This window comes from Elephantulus edwardii, unplaced genomic scaffold, assembly GCF_000299155.1.
Source record: "Elephantulus edwardii isolate Elephantulus edwardi_28Jun2011 unplaced genomic scaffold, EleEdw1.0 scaffold00236, whole genome shotgun sequence".
NCBI classification, from domain to species: domain Eukaryota; kingdom Metazoa; phylum Chordata; class Mammalia; order Macroscelidea; family Macroscelididae; genus Elephantulus; species Elephantulus edwardii.
The window spans coordinates 455,142-475,569 of NW_006399986.1; the positions used below are offsets into that span (position 1 = coordinate 455,142).

General features: G+C 55.9%; 1 protein-coding gene across 2 annotated transcripts in view; it reads right to left on the reverse strand.

The window, feature by feature from the left end:
• Window positions 1-20,428, reverse strand: part of STRN4 (striatin, calmodulin binding protein 4) — a 33,304-nt gene that overhangs the window by 2,928 nt on the left and 9,948 nt on the right. The window contains exons 2-12 of one of the 2 annotated variants that reach the window (XM_006898619.1): window positions 17,803-17,906; window positions 16,832-16,905; window positions 15,858-15,936; window positions 13,111-13,311; window positions 11,048-11,189; window positions 6,991-7,150; window positions 6,317-6,430; window positions 5,888-5,982; window positions 1,487-1,662; window positions 1,352-1,399; window positions 742-863 (exon numbers count right to left, since the gene is read on the reverse strand). In XM_006898619.1, the coding sequence (XP_006898681.1) occupies window positions 742-863; window positions 1,352-1,399; window positions 1,487-1,662; window positions 5,888-5,982; window positions 6,317-6,430; window positions 6,991-7,150; window positions 11,048-11,189; window positions 13,111-13,311; window positions 15,858-15,936; window positions 16,832-16,905; window positions 17,803-17,831 (1,240 nt within the window). In that variant the 5' untranslated portion in view covers window positions 17,832-17,906. Of the gene's footprint in view, window positions 1-741; window positions 864-1,351; window positions 1,400-1,486; window positions 1,663-5,887; window positions 6,004-6,316; window positions 6,431-6,990; window positions 7,151-11,047; window positions 11,190-13,110; window positions 13,312-15,857; window positions 15,937-16,831; window positions 16,906-17,802; window positions 17,907-20,428 lie in introns of both variants that reach the window. The other variant, XM_006898618.1, reaches the window with a different exon arrangement.

A 20,428-nucleotide genomic window follows, 5' to 3' on the forward strand; every position in this document is an offset into this window, starting at 1 on the left:
AGCTTGGCTAATAGCAAAAGGTCTACCAGCCGCTCAGCAGGCCAGTGACGAGGCAGTCTGTGCCGGTAAAGTATCCAGCCTTGGCGACCCCCGTGTCAGTTCTACGGGGTCACTGTGGGCAGACATGGACTCGGTGGCTGTGGGTTCCCTGTTGTCTGCTATTCTCAGTGCAGCATGGTTAGGACCAGGGAAGAGGACAGCTAGGACTGGCCCTGTGGTCCCCGCTGGGCACAACTAACCTCTGGGCCACCAGAGTCCAAGCCCTAAATGCACAAGCTATGGGGTCTCCAAGCGCTCATCCACGGCTTCCTACCCCATGAGCGGCTCCGCTCGAGCCCTGAGCCCCGACCTTTCATGAGGGAGAGTATTGGAGTGACAGTGCCTGATCTCGTCAGGATGGAGCACTGGGCACCACGCTCCACCCAGGGGGCTGGGGACACGACAGGACCCGTCCCATCACACCCAACTACTCAACCACCTGTCAAAGCAGCCCCGGGATGACACCAAACTCCTGTCACCTGCACAGCCGACACCTCCCATCATCACCTTTGCCTCTTTCCCCTAACAACTCCACAAAAGGCAACTGCCCCACTCTTTGAACACAACAACCTCCTGAGCCCTGACATGTGCCTTCCTGACGTCCGATTCCCATCACCTCCCCAGCACCCCTCCTCATCCCGAGTGACTGGGGCGGGTGGGCACGGTCTGTGTGGAGGCTCCTGTGGAGGGGCCGGTCCTCACCGTAGCCGTCGTAGGGGTCCATGTTGAGGTCGGGAATCTTCCAGCTGTGGATGCGGGCGTCCGCCCCACCACTGTAACAGTACTCGCTGTTGCTGCCCATGGTCACGGCCAGAACGGGGCCCCTGGGGGACACGTGAAGAAATGGGGTGGCAGAAAGCTCCAGGTCAGTCCCGCACCGCCCAGGGGAGCTGTGCGCTCCACCTCACCCTCACGTCCCCTGCCTGAAGGGTTGTGGGGACAGCTAGATGCCATGGCCACAGAGTCTCTGTGGAGCACAAGGAACTGAGGTGTATGGGGGGGGTGCAGGAGCTGCTCTGATGCCTGCCACAAGGGAGGAGAGAGCTGGTTGTAGGGTGTCCACACATACAGGGGCTGCATGGATTCTAGGGAGGGGAGAGCCGGGTGCGGGATGCAGGTGCATTTGGGGGTGGTACTGATCCCTGATACTCAGGAGAGGGGACAGCTGACTACAGGATGTGTGTGTGTGTGTGTGTGTGTGTGTGTGTGTGTGTGTGTACACACGTGTGTAGAGGCTGCACTGACACACAGTGAGGGTCCCTCTGGTTCTGGACGGGAGTCAGTGGGGTTCTACGGGTTGAGGCCCCCGTACCTGTGGGCCCGGAAGGCGTGGATGGGTTCCACATCAAGCGCGGCATTCCTGTGGGGAGAGGAGGAGTGGGATGTCACAATGCTCCCTGGGCTGCCCCCTGGAGGCCGCCCCCCACAGCCCCGAGGTGGACCCCACTTCTTGGCGGTGACGGCCTTCTGCAGGTTCCAGAGCTTGAGCGTGCCGTCCTCAGAGGCGGTGAGCAGGGCTGATTGACTGTGGTGGAAGGCCAGGGAGCGGATGCCGTCGTAGTGTGAGCGCAGGGTGAACTTGGGGTTCCATGTCTTCTTGAAGGCGTCCTTGCTGTCAGACAGCTGAGGGTGGAGGTGGCGATGTCTCAGTCACAAAGACACCATGCCCAGGATGTTGGGGACCCCCTCCCTGCTAAGGCAAGTTCTCTTTCAGACTAACCCTCCCTCCCCATGTATGCTGTCTGCACAGTTTCTGTGATGTGCCCGACACCTCGTTCTAGGCTGGGGACAGAGGGGAGCGTGGACCAATCAGCTCATCCCAGGTCACGCAGGCTTAGACACGAGAGCAGTGTGCACTGAAGGTGCCCGACCTGGCCAGCAGGCATCAACAGGGGCCTCCTGTGGGGCGACAGGTGAGCTATGGTTGCAGGGTGTCAGTCCTGATTCCTAGCAACCACAGAGGACAGAGTAGGTGGCCCCCACAGGGTCTCTGGCTTCCCCTGGGGTGGTGATTAGATAGCCAGGCAGCGAACCTTGGTTAAGGTCAGCAGCAGGCACCCACCAGCTGTTCGGCAGGAGAGAGAGGTGGCGGGTCTGCTTCCGCTCGGCCCGCAGCCTCAGGAAGTCTCTGGGGCAGCCCTGCTGTCCTCCAGGGTCGCTGTGTCACTGTGACTCACAGCAGGGGTCCCCGGGCTTCCACTGGTGTCATCTTTCAGGAAGCAAACTGCCACATCTTTCTCCCATTCAACAGCCGTGGGTCAGAACCCCTGGCCTTTCGGTTAGCTGCCGAGTGTTTAACCAATGCACGAGCAGGCTGCGACGGCATGTGAATCAAGATTTGACAAAGGAGCAGACCGAATCGGGCTGAGGATGCAAACTGCATGTGCCAAGGCCCTGAGGCAGCCAAGGCAGACCCAGTGACCGTGAGGCCCGTGGAGCTGGGATGCAGACCGTGAGTGGCATGCAGGAGGTCAGGAAGACAGGAAGGGGGTCAAGTGTAGGCCACGTTCAGAAAGCCACACTTGATCTTAAGAAGACACTGCAGACAGATGAGAAGCCACCTGAGGCTGTGGCGCCAGGAGGCGAGCTGGCTCATGCTGGCTGCCAGGGCCCCGTGCGGGTGTACATCTAGACTGCAGATGTCTCTAGGATATGGAAAGACTATTAAAACCAATCCCAAGGAAGGCAATGGCTCTGTTAAAATGAGGACGGAAAAAAGATGTTAAAAACTCGCCAATAAGCACACAAAGATGCCTGACATTAATTATTGTGCCCACTGTGAGTGGCTACCGACTCACAGCAACTCTACAGAACAGAGACGACCCCCAGGGCTCCCAAGGCCGTTCTCTGTAAGGAAGCTCACCGCCATGTCTTCCTCCCGTGCCATGCCAGGAGGAAGGGGAGGAGGAACAGGGTTTTGAACCATGAGCCTTTGGGATAGCAGCTGGGCACCTACCACACAGAGGTCCTTCATTAAGCCACTGTTGTTAGGTGTCGTCGAATCAGCTTCTACCTATAGTGACCTCACGTACACAGAACCAAACACCAGCCATGCCTGCAATCACTGCCGCCTTAGAATCCACGGCTGCAACCACTACGCCACTTTGTCGGGTAGAGCGAGTGATGCAAATCAAAACCACCATGAGATACTGTGTGCCACCCACTAAGATAGCTGTAATCAGAGGGAGATAACACTTGCTGGTGAGGATGTGAAGAAATCAGAACCCCAATCAATACGCTGTCGCTGGTGGGGCGAACGTCAAATTGTGCAGGTGCATCTCCAAACGAAGAGACACAGCCTGACCACCTCGCCCAGCAATGCCGCTCCCGGGTGTGAACGGGAGAGGGAGGAAACGGCCGTGGCCTGAAAACAGCTGTCCACCAGGGTTCACCCAGAACTACTCACAACAGCCGAAAAGGGGAAACAACTAAAAAATCTGCCACCAGACGGAGTGCACTCCAAAAATGTGGTACACCTACAATGGGACATAAGTCAGCCACGGAAATGAAGGAATACCAAGAGCCACAACATGGTGAACCTGGAAACCGTCAGGGTGAACCTGGAAACTGCCATGCTCCGTGAAAGTGGATAGACACGTGAAGGACCGGATCCCAGATGCTCCCACTACCATATGAAACATCCAGAAGAGACCAGTCCACAAGGACGGAAGGGAGCCCTGGTGCTATCGTGGGTTAAGTGCTAAGTTGCTAACACAAAGGTCACCAGTTTGAACCCTCCATGGGAGAAAGACGGGCAGTATCTGTTGAGATTTCCAGTCTCAGAACCAACCTGACAGCAGTCAGGGGAGGGTAGAGACTGAAAGCATCTCAGTGGCTTTCACAGCAGCTAGGCTGCTGAGGACTAGGGGCTGGGAATAAAGGAGAGGTGCCGACTTTGGGGGTAAGGAAAGTCTTCCTCAATCTGGGGTCAGGTGTACAATTCTGAGAATCCACACAAATCTAGGGTTGTCTACTTTAAGTTGATGACCTCTGTGGTATGTGAGTTATATCTTAGGAAAGCTGCCGCAAGTGGGTGGTGGAGAGCAGTGGGGGCCCCACAGAGCACATACTCTGCAATGGAGAGGCGTGGGGTGGTGTAACCAGGTTCTGCGAGAAGTCCACAGAGCACACACCCAGAAGTGGAAGGGCATAGGGGGCGGTTTGGGAACAGTCCACACATCCAGCGGTGGAGGGGCGTAGGGGCGTGGGGGCGGGTTGGGAACAGTCCACACATCCAGCGGTGGAGGGGCGTAGGGGCGTGGGGGCGGGTTGGGAACAGTCCACACAGCACACACCTGGCAGTGGAGGGCGTGGCGAGGGTGTGTGTCACGAGGGGCCCGCAGTGCACACACCTGGCAGTGGAGGGGCCTGGGGCCCTTTGGAGGTAGGGCCCCCAAGGGGAGCCTTGCACTGGCCTGTGATGGTGGTGTGGGAACACTGGGGGGGGGGCCTTGTCTGAGAGTAAGGACACCAGGTAAGCACCAGGCCCTCCTGAGCTGGGTGTGTACTGAGTCCTCTCAGGCCGGCATCTGTCTGCTCCTCACCTCAACGTCACTTCGACCAGAGTCTTTTTGGGCTGAGGACCTGCTGTTGGGTGGGCACCCGCTGCCCTCCTGAGCATCATGTGGGACAATCCCCCTCACACTGGCAAAGGGGTGAGGTCATGGGAGACAGAACACAGCCCACTGCTCACAGTCTCACCCCGACTCCCTGCCCGGCAGGCTGCCACCCTAGTGACCGCAGGCCATCAGCCCCTAGACAGCCTGCTTCACAATGACGAGCCATGACGATGCAAGGGGCCGGTCCAGGCCCTCGGCTGCTAACTGAAAGGTCTGTGGTTCAAGTCCACGAGCTGCTCCATGGGAGAACCATTTACAGCCCTAAGGGGCAGCTCTGTGCTGTCCTGCAAGGTTGCTATGAGTCAGAATGAGCTTGACAGCAGGTTTTGGGTTTTTACAGCGTACAAGAGCCACGGGAATACAGACTGTCACACCCAAGCCCCAGGGCCTCAGCCCCTGACACTGGCTAGGGTGTCATGAGATTACTGTTCAATCCACCCAGGAATGGGTGGCAATCGGAAACAGGGCGTGCACTTTCTTATCCCACCAAGTTTAAACTGAGTGGCTATGGCAGCAGATGAGACCAGAACCTACGCAAGAGGAGCGGTGGCCTCAGTGAAGATTACCAGAGACCGACAGGAAACAGAGCTGACCTGGGCCTGCTGCCCCGGGAGCCAGGGCCAGGGCCTCCACCACGCTCGCTGAGGACTGTGGGGGGACGCCAGAATTGGTAGGACCTAGAGAACTTTTAACACGGAACTGAGCCTCGAGGCTGAAGGTCAAAGGGCCTGTCAATAGACTTGAGGGGCTGTCCAGACAAAGGAACTGTATCCTGTGGCTGACCTGAATTGCAACCAGTTAACTCCTTACTAAATGCTGTAACTGTGAGTATGGCCCTGAGAGATCTGTGTGGCCAGTGCAATGCATTCCACACCCAGGAGCAGAGCAGCACAGATGATGCTGGAATTAGCAGAATTAGGTATAGGAATTAGAAGGAGCCGGAGGGCACAGTCCATGTCCACCCTTACAGGAATTAGTGTGGTACTGTGGGTGTTGCTGATGGGGACTATCGCCCCGTGTGACGTTAATACAGGTCAGACTTGGCTGTCCCTACTCATCTGACATTACTCAAGGCCCTGCCCAGCCTGCATAGCACCCGCAGTGAAGAGGGAAGGAGCTCACTGAAGACTCAAGGGTTGGGGGTACCTAGCCCAGCCTGGCCTAGGCGGGTGCTGGCCCCTGGCACACACAGGTAGGGCCCAGGGGGTGAGGGTGCCCCGTGAACTTACATCACAGCTGAGGTCGTTGTCGTTGGTGACGGTGAGATCTGCCAAGTCCCCTAGGCTCACCTCCCCGCCCCCGATAGTGTCCATGATGAAAACGTCTGAGGAGAAGCCAAAGGAACCTGGTGGGGGGAGGGGAGGGTGGGAGCAGAGAGGGGCGGGGGGGAGAGAGAGAGCACCAGAGAGGCCGAGGGAGAGGTGAGGAGCAAGAGAGAGAGGGGAGAGGCTAAGACCCAGAATACAGCTGGAGAGAGAGACGGAGAGGGACGGACAGACGGACGGGGCAGGACAGACAAGAAGAGAGGGAGACAGACAGACAGACGCACTTTTGGGACAGGGAGGCTGCAGGCTCCATACTGAGGACACAGAAGCCCCGGGCTTAGCGCTGCAGTCCCCCTCTGGGTAGGGCCCTCAGGACCAGGGGGGGCCGCTTACCTTCGTGGGGCCGGGGCTGTGGAGTTCCAGGGGGCGGGCCGGTCACTTTGAGGGGAAGCCCATCCACGTCTCGAAGGTCAGCCAAAATCCCCTGGAGCTTCACACGGCGGCTTTCTGGAGGGAGGAAAACGGGTGGGAGGAGTCATCCAGGCATCTGTCCTCAGGTCCCGGTGTGACACCCATCCTCGCCCTCACCACCTGAGGCCTTGCCCGGAACAGTGACCTCAGGGTGCACTGGGGTGCAGGGTACGGGGACAGTGGGCAGGAGAGGATCCTAAGCTGAAGGCTCTGCAAGACCTGTTCTGAACCCCAGGTGGCCTGGCCACACCTCTGCCCTGGCTCCTCCCGGCTCAGTCACAGGTCACAGGTCTGAGGAAGGCGCAGCACGCCCTGCCTCTTCCCAATCCTGTCACACAGGACTGGACACTGGCTGGGGTGGGCTGGGGCCCCAGAGGCACAGGGATTTTCCAGGGAAGGGTCGAGAAGCCTGACCACCCTGGACTGGGCCCGGCTCTCCTTGGCTCTATTTTCAGGAAGTATATCCGTCCGGTGGAGAGGCCCAGGGGCAGGAAGCAGCTGCAGGGGCTTGTGTGGAAGGAACTGGACCAGGGTCTGCCCCTCCCACCCCTGCAGGCAAGGAAGGTAGGAGAGGTGACCAGAAACCTCCCACTCACCCAGCTCGTGGTGGTTCCCGTCGCCAGCACAACGCCGGGGATCTGGAGATCCCTCCCCATCCTCCCCGGAACCCAGGAAATCAAACTCGTTGATGGCGTCCTCCGAGTCGTCTTCCTCATCCTCATCCTCCATCTCGGGCACCAAGGTCTTGGAGGGGAGCTGGGCAGGAGAGACCAGGCAGGTCAGGGCTCCTGTCCAGAGACCAAGCCCTCCAGGGGCTATGGAGCAGACCAGGCAGGCTGGCCCTGGCCTTTCCCTGCTGGGACCTTCAGGTAAGTGGTAACAGGGGTGTGAGTGTGAGTGCACGCGCAGAGCGCCCCCTGCCGGAAGCTCTGGGAAGTGCCTTATTCCCAGAGCGAGGTAGTGCAGAGACCCTGCCTGTCAGTGGGCTTTGCTTTGGAATTCCCGCGATGAGGAGGGCCAGCAAAGGAGAGCACCCTCAACAAGAGGGACACAGTAAGTGCAGTAATGGGTTCAAGTACATCGGAGATGAGGAGGATGGGTCACTATGGGTCACACTCAACTGGACAGCAGCTAACACGGTGGCCCTCGAAGGGATCTCTGGAGCCCTAGTCCAGAGACAGCTGTGCTGGCCACTCAAGAGGTGTGAAGCCACCTTTACTGGTCCGAGGGAGGAAGATGGGCGGACTCCTCCCGTGCAATTTACAGCCTCTAAAATCCTGCTGGAGGGTCAGCTATGGGAAGGTTCCCACTCCACGGCAATGACCAAGTTTGAAGGAGCCTTGACAGAGTGATGGTGAAATCGTGAGACACCAAAATCAAAAGATTTGTGGTGTGAGCAGCCGACCTCCAGGTGAGTCACTCGAGCTGACCAGATGGTTGGCCCCCACGAGGATCACCGCCGAGGAAGCCCTGGGGGACAGGTCTACTGTCACAACCAACTGCAGCATCTGGGGGTCTGCCCCTCCCTTCACGCTCACAGGCCCATCTCCCATCTGAGGCCCAGGCTACTTGTTCCCTTAGATTCTCCACAGCTTGTAACCCTCCAGGAAGATAAAGCCTCCAAAACCACCCTCAAGGCCAGTGAGCAGACAGCGACTCACAGCCGACCGTCCAGTGGGTCTTCAGAGGCTGTAAATCGTACCAGAGGAGACGACGGAGCTTTCTCCTGCGGAGGAGTCAGTGGATGCGAACTGTGTGCCTTTGAGTTGGCAGCCCAACTCCTTACCACGAGGCCACCCGAGCTCCAGGGAGGGGTTAAATATTTGGATGTGCATGTGTGTAACGAGTGCACGTACGCACACAAATAAAATGAGGGGAGAGAGAAAAAAGAAACAGCACAATCCTACTGCCATCCAGTGATTTCTGACACAGTGACCCTGTGCGTGTGGTCATGTCTCATACGGCTTCCAAGGCTGCGACTCTTTACAGAAGCAGGCTGCCCCGGCTTTCTCCCAAGGAACAGCTGACGGCTTGTCCACTAACGTGAGTGCTGAACCACTACACCAGCCACCAAACACACGGCCAATCTGGTCGACGCTGGCGCACAGGGCCCCTCCAGGGCAGAGGAGAATGCCCAACAGTGTTTCCAGCTTGGCCTAACCCCTCTATCCTGAGGACTGATTGGTGGGCTCCAAGCACCAGCCTCTGCGTTTTTTTTTATCCACTGCACCACCAGGGCTCCCCACCCGCAGATATGACAGTGACACACGGCATGTGTGAAAGGCGGGATCTGGGCAGAAGTGAGGCGCTGAGGGAGCTCTGGACACAGATTTCACTGACCAGCCCCTACCATGGCCGTTAACACTAATATCAGCATCCTATATCACAGGCGAAGGAGCAGAGGTTCTTTCTATAGGCCTATCCCAGACTATCCCCCTGCACTGGGACAGCGCTGGAGGCCGGGATCACGCGTGGCCTTCCGGGTCTCCCTCACCACGGTCCACACGGATATTTCCCCCCCCGATAGCACACAGGTTAAGTGTCGGGCTGCCAATCAAAAGGTATACAGTTCAGACCCACTGGTTCCTGTAAGGGAAAAGGATGGGGCAGTCTCCTCCCGTGAGAAGCCAGATGGAGGGTCGCCAAGAGTTGGAATGAAGAGGGCAGTGGCTGGGTTACACAAAAAACACGTAATTACCTTTACAGTCCTTAGATGGTGCATATGGTTAAGTGTTTGACTACTAGCCCAAAGGCTGGTGGTTCAAATCCACCTACAGTGGCCAAAGAGGCCAAGTCTGCTGAAAACGCCATGGGCAGCTGCACTCTGAAAATTAGGGCCATCAAGAAGTGGGAACACAAAACAACTATAAGATATCATCTCACCTCAGTAAGAATAGCAAAATTTAACAGAACTGCAAATAGCAAATGCTGCTGAGGTTGTGGAGAACCCATAACCCTTATTCACTGTTGGTGGGAATGTAAAATGGTGCAACCACGATGGAAGGCTGTATGGCGCTTTCTTAAAAAGTTAGAAATAGAAATACCATTTGACCCAGCAACTCCCAAAGAAACCATAACCGCCACCCAGGCAGATATAAGCACACCCACGTTTAATGCGGTTTTGTTCGCAATAGCAAAGAGCTGGAAACAAACCCAAGTGTCCGTCAACAAAGAAATGGATAGAGAAGCTCTGGTATAGTCACACAATGGAATACTACATTGCACTGAAAAACAAGGAACTCCTGAACTATTATACAAAATGGGTGACCCTCGAGGACATTAAGCTGAGTGAAAAATCTCAGTCACAAAAGGATAAATATTGCACAGAGCCACTATTGTAAAATAGGACTGACATCGGGGTTGAGGGAAGACAGAGAAGGAGGGGAGGAACTGAGGTATACTGCATTGGAACAGATGAGGGAGAGAACTGTTTAAAAGAGATATATGATTGGGTATTAGTGGACTTGGAGGGAGGGATTGCATAATGAAAGAGTTTTACTTTTCAAGGAGAAGAGTGGATTGGGGGAGGGGCAGGCAGGGAGAAAAGTGCAACAATGAATGACTGGAAACTCTAAGTCTCCGTAAACTTTCATTAAAAATTAAAAAAAAAAGATGTGGAACAAAGTAGAGGGCAGCTAAGAGGAGTTCTAGGATGAGAAAAACAATCTGGTTCATTCCCTCAGGGGAAGGACTGTGTGTCCATGGGACACACAAACACACCTGGTCGGACAGTGTGTCCACTGGGCACGTGAACAAACCTGGTCGACTTGGCCAGGGAAGGAACAGTCCTCCGTTCTCCAGCGCAGGCCCGTGCACATATGACCCACAGAACGAATCCCTCTGAGCCACGGCCGAGGCCGTGCAACCGACCTCCAATATGATTCCTCACTCTGTCCTTACAGACAAGTTTATTTTACACAAAGCACCACGTGGTCTTTATAGAAAACAGCTCAGGGATTTTCAACGTCAGCTCGGCCAGGTGTGATTTCTGCCTGCAGCCCTGGCTCCTCCCAGGTGTGGACAGAACCTCTGCCTCTCTGCTCAAGGCCTGGGGCGGAGCACCACCGCTGTGGCGGAAGCACAGGGGCTCAAGGTGAGAGGGCAGTCGTGGGGACCAGCCTACCAGGCCAAGTGGGGTGACTGACTGACCCCACTAGACCCCATCTGGCTCCTACCTGAGCCACGTGCGTCGCTCCTGAGAGCCTGCACTGGTCCACACCCCTTCAAGGTGGTGGAGACCATGTCCACTGAGTCCCACACGTCCCTACCCTCACAGGGTTCACCACCTACTGCGGGGAGACCGAGAAGAAGGGAGCAACAGTCCCCACAGAAACCGCAGAACTGTGCTCAGAATCAGGCAGGGCGCTGCCCGGGTCTGCAGATTACCAAGGGCCCCTGGGCAGCAGAGTACACCCCAACCCTGCAGAGAGAGGAACGGGCAGGGTGGACACAGGTACGCCTGAAGGTTCTGGAAGTGAGGGCCTAGCTGAAGACGGGGCTCAGGGAGGGAAGATGACGAGGCCCCATAGCCCACAGCGCCCACCTCTGTGGAGACCTGGGAACACAGGGGCTCAGGTGGCCAGGGGGGAGAGAGGCGGCAGGGCCGGGGCCGGCCAGGCCAAGCGACCCTCCCGGCGGCCGTGGTGAGCCCACCTTCACACGCTGCTTCTTGTGCTGCACGCTGTCCAGCTCGTCGTCCTCATCGCTGTCCTCGTCTTCGCAGTTCTGCAGGAAGGGGATCTGCTCCAGCACCGAGCCGCCCAGGCGCTCCTTGCCGTCTTTGCCGGCTGCGTTCCTGCCCACGACAAGGGGATGAGGGGCCGTTAGGCCTGCCAGCTGACAAAGCACACAGGAAGGGATCGGAGCTACGGTCCACCCGTCTACGCGAGGTGTCGCTGGGTCAGCACATCTGTTCCCAGGACCTCATCTAACCAGACACAGACAGTGCGTGACGTGGCCACCTGCGTGGACACCCACAGGTACCCAGCCGTAGACACAGCCTGCACTGGCCCTGGTGCCACCACACAGCTTAGTGACCTAACTAGAGCAAGAGTGTCAGCACAGGAGGCATCGGCGGAGCTGGACCCCCGGGTGGAAAGCTGAGGGATTCACACCGCGTGTCCCCCTCAGCCAGGACACTGGCTTCTAAGGGTTCTGTCAGTGGCCTTGGTGGATAGCTACTGCAGACTTCGCCTTTCTCCTTTCTAGGTTAAGGGGGCCCCGGGGGCACAGTGGTTAAAAAATTCAAGTGCTGAACACAAGGCTGGTGGTTTGAACCCAAAAACTGCTCCCCCAGGAGAAAGGCAGTTTGCTCCCATAAATCCTGACAGCCTTGGAAGACCCATGGTGGGACTCCAGTCTGTCACACAGATCAGAGTTGGAATCAGCTTGACAGGCTTGGGTTGCGGTCCTCCAGTCCTTCCCAGCCCCCAGGGTATGTGCCCCAACAGCACCCGCACAGCATCCAGAGAACTGTGCACTCAGCTTCGGGGAGCCACCCTCCCCACCTTCCTCCGACAACAAACGCTGTGTCATCTCTGCCTGCTTCACCACATTGCTCTTAAATGTGGGCGCCACCCCAGGCTGTCCAGGGCTTCCCTTTTTGCTCCAGCTGCCTGCCTCCTTCTCAGTGTCTCCTAAGGAGGAAGCACTTGGCATCTGGTGGGCACCATGCACGCTACATGGACCTCCCCGTGTGCCACTGGGTCACCTCCTTTTGGTGCTCAGACCAAACCCTGGAACTGCCCTCAATTTCCCTCTCTCCCCTGACACCTGATCCATTTAGTATTACTGATGTGACCTAAGAGCAGCATTGGGATCTGACCCCTCTGTGGCCCGTCCCCCAGACTCATGCCCTGGGTCTTGCCCTGTCTCCCCACATCTCTCCCAGCCCCCCTGTGGTCTGGCCATCTCACAGCGATTCAGGTTTACAAGATGCCTCAGCCCTGCCCTAAACCACCAGCTCCCCACAACCCCACAGACGAATCCACGCTCCTTCTCCTGACCAGGAGGCTGGCTTCCCTGACTTCACCTTTCGACCTGCCACCACAAGCCACAGCCCACAGGCTCACTCTCCCTGGCCCCGCCACCCCCACCCTCCTCCTCCTGAACACCCTGAGCCTCTCCTGTCTCAGGACCTCTGAGCTCACTGTGTGCGTGGCCTGGGACACCCCTCTTCCAGCCGCCTGGGTGGCCTGCCCTCCCTCTGATCCTTCTCTCCTCAAATGTCACCTCAACCAAGAGCCCCTTCCTCCCTGTCCACCCACTTCCCTTCCACTCCGGTCCTTCACAGCAAGAACACTCTTTAAGAGCAAAGATGGCAGACATACGCGCCAGACCGCTGAGCTGGAGCTGACCCGGCGGCCCTAACACCAACTATGCGATGAGTAACGCGTGTCTGCGGAGAGATCTTGCAAACGCCCATGTCCGTTTGTTCCCCACTGTGTCCCTGGTATGCTGCCCAGGATCTGCCTGCAGCAGGTGCCAACAAGAGGACTGGTCTACACGAGGGGCTGGGACACTGATGAGGCCGAGGCCGGCCAGCTGACGCCACGGGACGATGGTGAAGGAGCCAGAACACAACCCCGGGTCTGCGGCAAGGACAAGACAGAGGCTACAGAGCAGGCTAGCCCACCACGTACTCCCAAGGGTCCCTGCGGCTCCAGGGGCACCCGTCAGTGTTTCTGACATTGGGCCCACCTGGCCAGAGGACTCACCTCTTGATCTGTTCTTCTATCTGCCTCACCAGCAGTGACTCGCCCCCGCTGAGCACCCCGGGGGCTGGCGTGGCCCGGGGAGCCCCCTCGCTGGGCTGCTCCACGGCCCCATTGAGCTCCAGAGAGCGGCCCAGCAGGGAGCGCACGCGCTTGGAGCGCATGTCCAGGATGGTGTCTGTGTAGCCCACCTCTTCCAGGTATCTGGGGGGGGCAGAGAAACTGGGGTCAGACCCTCCAGGCTTCACTTAGGGCACACTGGGACCCAGCTGTCCCCCTTGTGACACTGCAGTGATGGTGAGTCACTGCGATGCCACAGGGACCAATCTCCCTGTCAGACACATAAGCAATTACTGATGGAGACACCAGGCAGAGGGCAAATGAGGCCGAGGGCCAAAGACGGGGCCATGAGAAAAGGCAGGACAGAAGCTGTAAGTGAAAAGTGTTGCACAACTCAAGCTGTTGTTTAAAAAAAGGTCCCTGTAAGTGTTCAGTACCCAGGAATCACACGTTGGTGCCGTCTCTCTAAGAGGTCTGGGATAACACACATCAGTAACAACCCAATAAGAGAGACCTCCGGAAAAAGGCATTTTTTCAGGTTGCAAGGGAGATGCGTCTTTAAGTACGTCTCTAAGTTGAATCCTTCAGCGACTCAAAACAAGTGCACGGGCTTCTTCTCTAGTCTTACTTCTGCTCAAAAAGGTTTGGAGCCTTTGCAATGATTTAAAAGCCACATGAGCACGTGAAAGTGCTTGCGATGAATTTGTTGCAAGTAGGGATTTTTGAGGATGGTTGGGAGTCTGTCTCCCCAACTCTGGCTGTGTTTTCAGAAGGGGCCAGCACCTGAAGAAAAACACCGCGCCTGGTCAAACAGTCATGGCTGGTGTGTACCACGGAGTCGGAGGTGACTCACATGCCTCTGGGCCGGCAGCACAGTAGAGAGTCGGGGAAAAAAAGAGGAAGCTCCTCAACAAGACAGACTGACTGACACAGTGGACTGCTGACAACGGGCTCACACTCGGCAGAGACTGTGAGGCTGGGCAGCGCCGGGCAGGGTGGCGTTCCATTTTACACCCAGGAGGCCTGAGCCGGAATCTACTTGATGGAAACGACCAACAGTGACAAGGCCGGTGGGAAGGAGAAAATGAGGGGCAGCTGTCACGGAGCACAGGGGGAGCCCCGCGAGGAGTCAGGGCAGGACGAGTACGCCTGGCCGGGCGTGCACACCAGGGGGGTAAGTGCTGCCTGTTCTTATCACGGTGCTGCCACTGGGCACAGGCGCTCTAATGAGCAAGTGCACATCCAGATACTCAGCTTCAGGAAGTCAAGGAAATGCAGAAATAGCTTCCTGATGTCTGTCATATTGTTCCGGATACTGTCAAGTGAAAAACGCCCTTAAAAAAAAAAACTCACCACAAGGGCTTGGCTACAGGAAGTGATGGCTGTCTACATGACAGACTCCTGCAGTCACTGAAAGTACACGTGAAATACAGGAGGCCTGGCACACTCTGCTGCAACCCAAAGGGTGAGCAGTTCAGGCCCAGCAGCTGCTCCGAGGGACAGGGATGCAGCAGTTGGCTTCTGTAAAGATTTACAGCCTCCGGAGACCTACTGGGCAGTTCCGCTCAGTCCTACAAGGTCACAATGCGCTCGGATGAACCTGATGACAGTGGGTTTGACCTGGTCTTGAAAACTATAGGAACAGCCCATGTGTCGGGACCTATGTACTAATTTATATAGAAAGACGTTTACTTGTTGCTTTTGTTCTGTGCCATTGAGTCCAATCAACCCGTAGCTGACCTTCTAATCGGTTATCAGAGGCAGTAAATCACATGGGAGGAGACTGCCCTTCCTTCTCCGGGGAACAGCCGGGAGGGAGATTCAAACTTCATGCTTCTGGGATTGCAGTGCAGCTTCCTACCACTAGGCCACACTGCTGCTGTTGCTCAGTGCGGTCCAGCGACCCTATTACAGTATCTCTGCACCTTGTCCTATCCCGAGCCAATCTCACTGACACACCTACTCCTTATGCAAGTTACCACCCTACATTGAGCAAAAAAGCAATAAATAACAAAAAATTACGAGGAGTGAATCCTTGCTTCTATAAAGCACACACATGTGCACACACACACAGACACGTAGCTACAGCAGAGAGGGCTCACACCTATGACATGCGAAATTCCTCTGTGATAAAGCGGATTGATTTGGTTTTTCCTCTGCTATTGAAAGTTCCCTAATAGTCTTCACAGGACTCCTGTGATGGAATGAGTTAAGTGTTGCACTGCTGGTGCAAAGATGCAAACCTACCGGCTGCTCTGTGGAAGAAAGCAAGGCAGTCTAGTCCTGTTAAGCCTCAGAAACCCAATGGGCCAGTTTCACTCTGTCCTAGAAGGTTTGTTATTTGTACAGCGTTACTGCGAGATGAAGTGACTCCACACAGCAGTGGGTTTGGACAAAGTTTTTTAAAACACACAAATCACTTTTGTCACTTAGCATTATCGTTTTCAAATATTCTAGGGTTGTTAAGGATAACTTCCAGAGAATGCTTTCCCTCCTCCCACGGGCAGGGGCCCCCCATCTCCTTGTCCCCAGGTAGGGCCCTCCCTATCCAGGGTGACAAGCCATCCCAGCTGCGGCCAGCTGGGATCATGCTTTGTCAGTGCCCCCCGTGGACAGGAAGGGCTGTGGAGTCTTTGGGTCTCTCTCCTGAGCCAAGCGTGCGGCCCCTCCCTCGACACCCCCACACTCACTGTCGCAGAAGCTGCCGCCCCTCCTTCCACACCAGCGGGCTGCTCTCCAGGGTGACTGACTCCACGGGGCCATTGGAGACTGACGGGAGAGAAGGAAGCAGGCTGTCTCGCTCAGGGGTCCACCACTTCCTCAGTCACAGGGGTCCACTTCCTCAGGGGTCGTAAAGTGCCCACTGCCTTCTGTTCTCAATCTCCTTCTTCGAAATGCCCCTCACCCCTCTTCTCCTGACTCGTCGTTCTCCAAGCCCCAAGCCTCTGGAAGCTCAGTCCCAGCTCTGTCACTTTCTTGTTCAAATGGCTGGACTGCTTCTAAGAGAACGGGCAAAGCCAGGTTCAAGGCCCACGCAGCCTCTCCCTATCGGAGCACAGCTATCTGTCTGGGCCTCAGTTTCCTCTTCCTCTGAGAAAGGTCAGTTATGACAGCAGCAGCCTCTTGGGAATGGTGTGAGATCCTGTCAGATAATTCATCTCATTTCTTTAACTTTTTTTAAATTTTCACTACCCACCAGGACACGGGCTACATCAATAAACAAAGATCTCCGGTCTCATGGAGCTCACGTTCTAGCCGGAGGAGTCTCCGATAAATAATGTCGGTGTTCGTCCTGCACCAGAGACCTGTACAGTCTCAGCCAGTCTCCCGACACGCTCTGCTGACCACCCCCCACCTCTGCACATGACACAAAGCCAGCACCTGACCAACGCCGATAGGAGGCCTAGCTGGGAAGCCAAGCTCCAACTCTAGCCTCTCCTCCGCCGACTCCCGTCTGTAGGTCGCATCACCTCACACGGCCCCCAGAGGGCACAATGACCTCTCTGGGCGTGCAGAGGGGCCCAGCACCCTACCTGCACAGACTCCCCAACTCCCATAGCCAGTTCTGCTTTGTTGGGGATCAAGCAAAGTCACTCCACCATACGCTTCCTCTGCACATCCAGCTTTTAGGGAACTGGGGTAGGGGGCTGCCAGAGAGGGATACCTTGCTCTGAGAGATCTGGTTTCTTCTCCCCCTGGTTCAGGTCTGTGCCAAACTTGAGTTTATGATATTTGGCCCTAAAAGAGCAAACAATTAACACAGATCAGAGACTCAGGATAGGAATTCCCAGACTCGCCTCAGGAACCCCAACTCCTAGGCCACTTCCCCACCTCCTAGGCTGAACACCACGCCAGCCCTTGACTTGACTACCCTCCTCCTTGGCCACCTGGCTGAGAAGCAAGGCTGGTGGGGGTGGGTGACGCGACACAGCACATTTGGTTAGGAACCTGCTCTTTGGAGTCAAGCTGTCTGAGTTCTTAGCACAGAAATAGGAAACTCTTTTTCGTAAACTTCTTATTGCGTGGTGTGTGTCCAAGTTTTCAGAGCACGTGACTTTTCCAGTCATCAGTTCTACCTGTTCTGTTTTGACTTGGGACACTGACAGGAACACCACAATGAAATCTCATCCTTCCCCCTTCCTCCCTGTGACTCTCATTTCCATTCCTCCTCCTCGCTCACGTCCTGCTCTGCTTTCTCCCTGGGGTGATCCTGCCCTTCTGCTCTTGTGTGATTGTTTCAGCTCTGTGAATCTTTGAGAAAGCCACTCACCACCTTACAGCCTCGGTTCCTCATGGGAAACCTGGCTAATACAGACCTCTCATCAGGCCATTTGCAGAGCAAGGCGAGGTAACAAGTAGGAAGTGTATGGCACACAGTGGGCCACTATTACTACCAGGTCTGCTAACGAGGTCTCTCCTAACCTTACCATCAGCAACGCTCAGGGCACCACGCTCCATTTGCTCCCAGAAACTGTGCGGGCCAGGCTGATGGCTGCAACACTCCATCCCAACACCCCCCAGTCTGGAAGAACAGAGTGCCAAGGAGCGGGGGTGTGTGTGTGGGGGGGTGTCCCCTCCTGAGCCCAAGTAAGGGCCTGCCTCCTCGCAGACAGGGCCAGCCGCACCGGGGCTCACCTCTCCTGCTTCAGAGCATATTCCAGCATCTTGATCCTCCGCACCAGGTCGGCCTTGAGATTCTCCTGCCCTTTCCTTTCTCCCTGGAGGAATGCCACCTGGGCCTGCAAGGGAGAGAGGAAGAGAGTGGAGGCAGGGGAGGGGGGCAGGGGGCTGGTGGGGCTCAGGCCCTCCTCCCCCCACAGTCAGCCTAATCTAGCTCTCCCAAGGCTCCTCCTCATGGCAGGGTCCACGGAACAGTGACATGGACTGCTAAGGTCTCCATAGTCTGAGCTCCATGGACTGCTAAGGTCTCCATAGTCTGAGCTCCTCAACCCCTGAACTTGAATGGTTGCTGTCTTTGTGGAGAAAGCGTTATCTGGAATGATGGCGGAGGAGTCTCAACCTTGAACACCCCCTCCACATTCTCACCCACTCCCCAACTCCCCAACGCAGGTGCTGTCCTCATGGTTGCTGGTGGAAGTGGCGTCCCCCAATTCCCACCATAGCATCTGTCTCTGGGAGGCGTAGGAAGTTACTTCTGGCGCTCAGGGACAAGCGTGGGCGGTTCCGCTCCCCTCCAGTGTGAAAGCTGTACCTTCGACCCTCCTCCCGCGGGAGCAGCGTCCTGCTGCAGTCTGTCCCCCACCCCTTGCGGTGGGCCCAGGGTGAGTGAGTGAGGGCTGTGTCCCTGACAGTCCCCGGCTCCTGCCAACCCTGGCACACCGTTAGCTGGCTTGAGCTGAGTAGCTGGCCCTGGTCTGTCAACAGGGCGTTTGGAGACACTGGGCCTGTGGTCTTCGCGGCAGGATCCTGGACCCTGACCGGATTCACATGGCCTTTCTGCCAAAGTCCTTGGCGCCTGACTCCTCCCTGGCTCCTCCCCAAGTGCTCTGTCTGGCAGCCCAGGGGCCTGGCGCAGCCACTTCCTGGCTGCAGGATCTCGGGTCTCCCTGGCCCCCTCTAAGAAATGAAGCTTGGGGGAGTACCCCTTGAGGGCTATTATGAGGATCTCTGAGGCCAAGGCTTAGCATGGAATAAAGGTTTAATCCGGCCAGCTCCTACTGCTGTTATTTTATTATCCCTATCCACTCTTCCGGTCTCGACTAAGTGCCCCAGGAAAGGTCAGTGGTTCAAATCTGTTGCTGTAAGAGAGGACGATGTGGTCACCTGCACCAATAAAGATTTACAGCCTTGGAAATCCTATGGGGCAGTTCTCTGTCCAATAGGGTCACTATGAGTTGGAATTGCCTTGATGGCAGTGAGTGAGTCCATTTCTCCAGAACAGATCTGGTTCTCAAGGGGGCTGGGATCCCCCTGCTATACAAGACCAATTAAACTGGGGGCCCAATAGATTACAGGCTTCCTGCCCCATCAGGCAGCAGCATGGTCCTGAGGCCAAACTTCCCACTCACCACATGCCTACTGAGAACTTGAGCAGCTCTCCCAGGAGCCTCCAGTCTGGCCCCAGACACCTTCTCCAGCCCCTGCTTCTTCTCCAAAGAGCCCTGGTAGTGCAGGGGTTAAGTGCTCAGATGCAAACTGAAAAAAGTGGGTGGTTTGAACCCAAGGGAACATACGGCAGTCTGCTTCTATAAAGTTCTACAGCCTTGGGCAAGTTTTATTCTTTTAGGGCTGCTATGAGTTAGACTGAAGCGCAACATCAAAAAGGCAGATTCTCACCACTGCGCCAATCAGCAGCACCATGCTAGATGGAGAGGAGACTGGGGTTGTTAACAGTAACAACTTGCTTGCTCCACACTCAACACTCTTGGCACCAGCAATCAGGACACCAAAAGACGAACTGCACTGGGAAAATCTGCTGTCAGAGACCTCTCCAGAGTACTGAAAAGCAACGATGTCAGCCTAGAGACTAAAGGGCACCTGATCCAGGCCGTGGTCTTTGCAATTACTTGCTATACAAGAGAGCTGGGCAATGACTATGAATGACAGAAGAAGAATCAATGCCTTTGAGTTGTGGTGCTGGAGAAGAGTCTAGAACATACCATGGACCACCAAGAAAACAAATAAGTCTGTCTTGGAGAGGGTGAAACCAAGTTTCTCCTTGGAGGCTAGGATTATGAAGCACCGTCTCACATACTTTGGACATGTGGTCAGAAGGGACCCATCCTTGGAGAAGGACATCATGCTCTGAAGGGTGGAGGGACAACACAGGAGAGGAAGACCCCAGATGAGATGGAGTGATATAGTAACTGGGGCAATGGAAGTAGGTGTGTTGGAATCAGTGAGACTGGCTCAGAACAGAGCAGGCTTCAGAGCTACTGTACATAGGGTTGCTGTGGGTCACAGGTGACTTGATTGCACATAACAACATGAGTCGGAATCTGATTGAGAGCCCTTAATAAACAACAGCCACGTATTTTAGTCTTATATACAACAGCATGACAAAACCATGTTAAATTAATACACTGCAGTTCTATCACTGTAATGTTCTGGTCTCCAAGAGGCTAATGGACTCGGGCTGGAAATGGGACTATGGGGGTGTGGTGGTCAAAGTTTCTAGCTGAAATGTCAGTAGTCAGAACCCTCTGAGAGAGAAAAGAAGTTGTGTCTGGGGTCCGTAAGATGCTGCTGTTAGGTGCCACTGAGTGAGGTACGACTCATAACAACCCTATGAACAACAGAT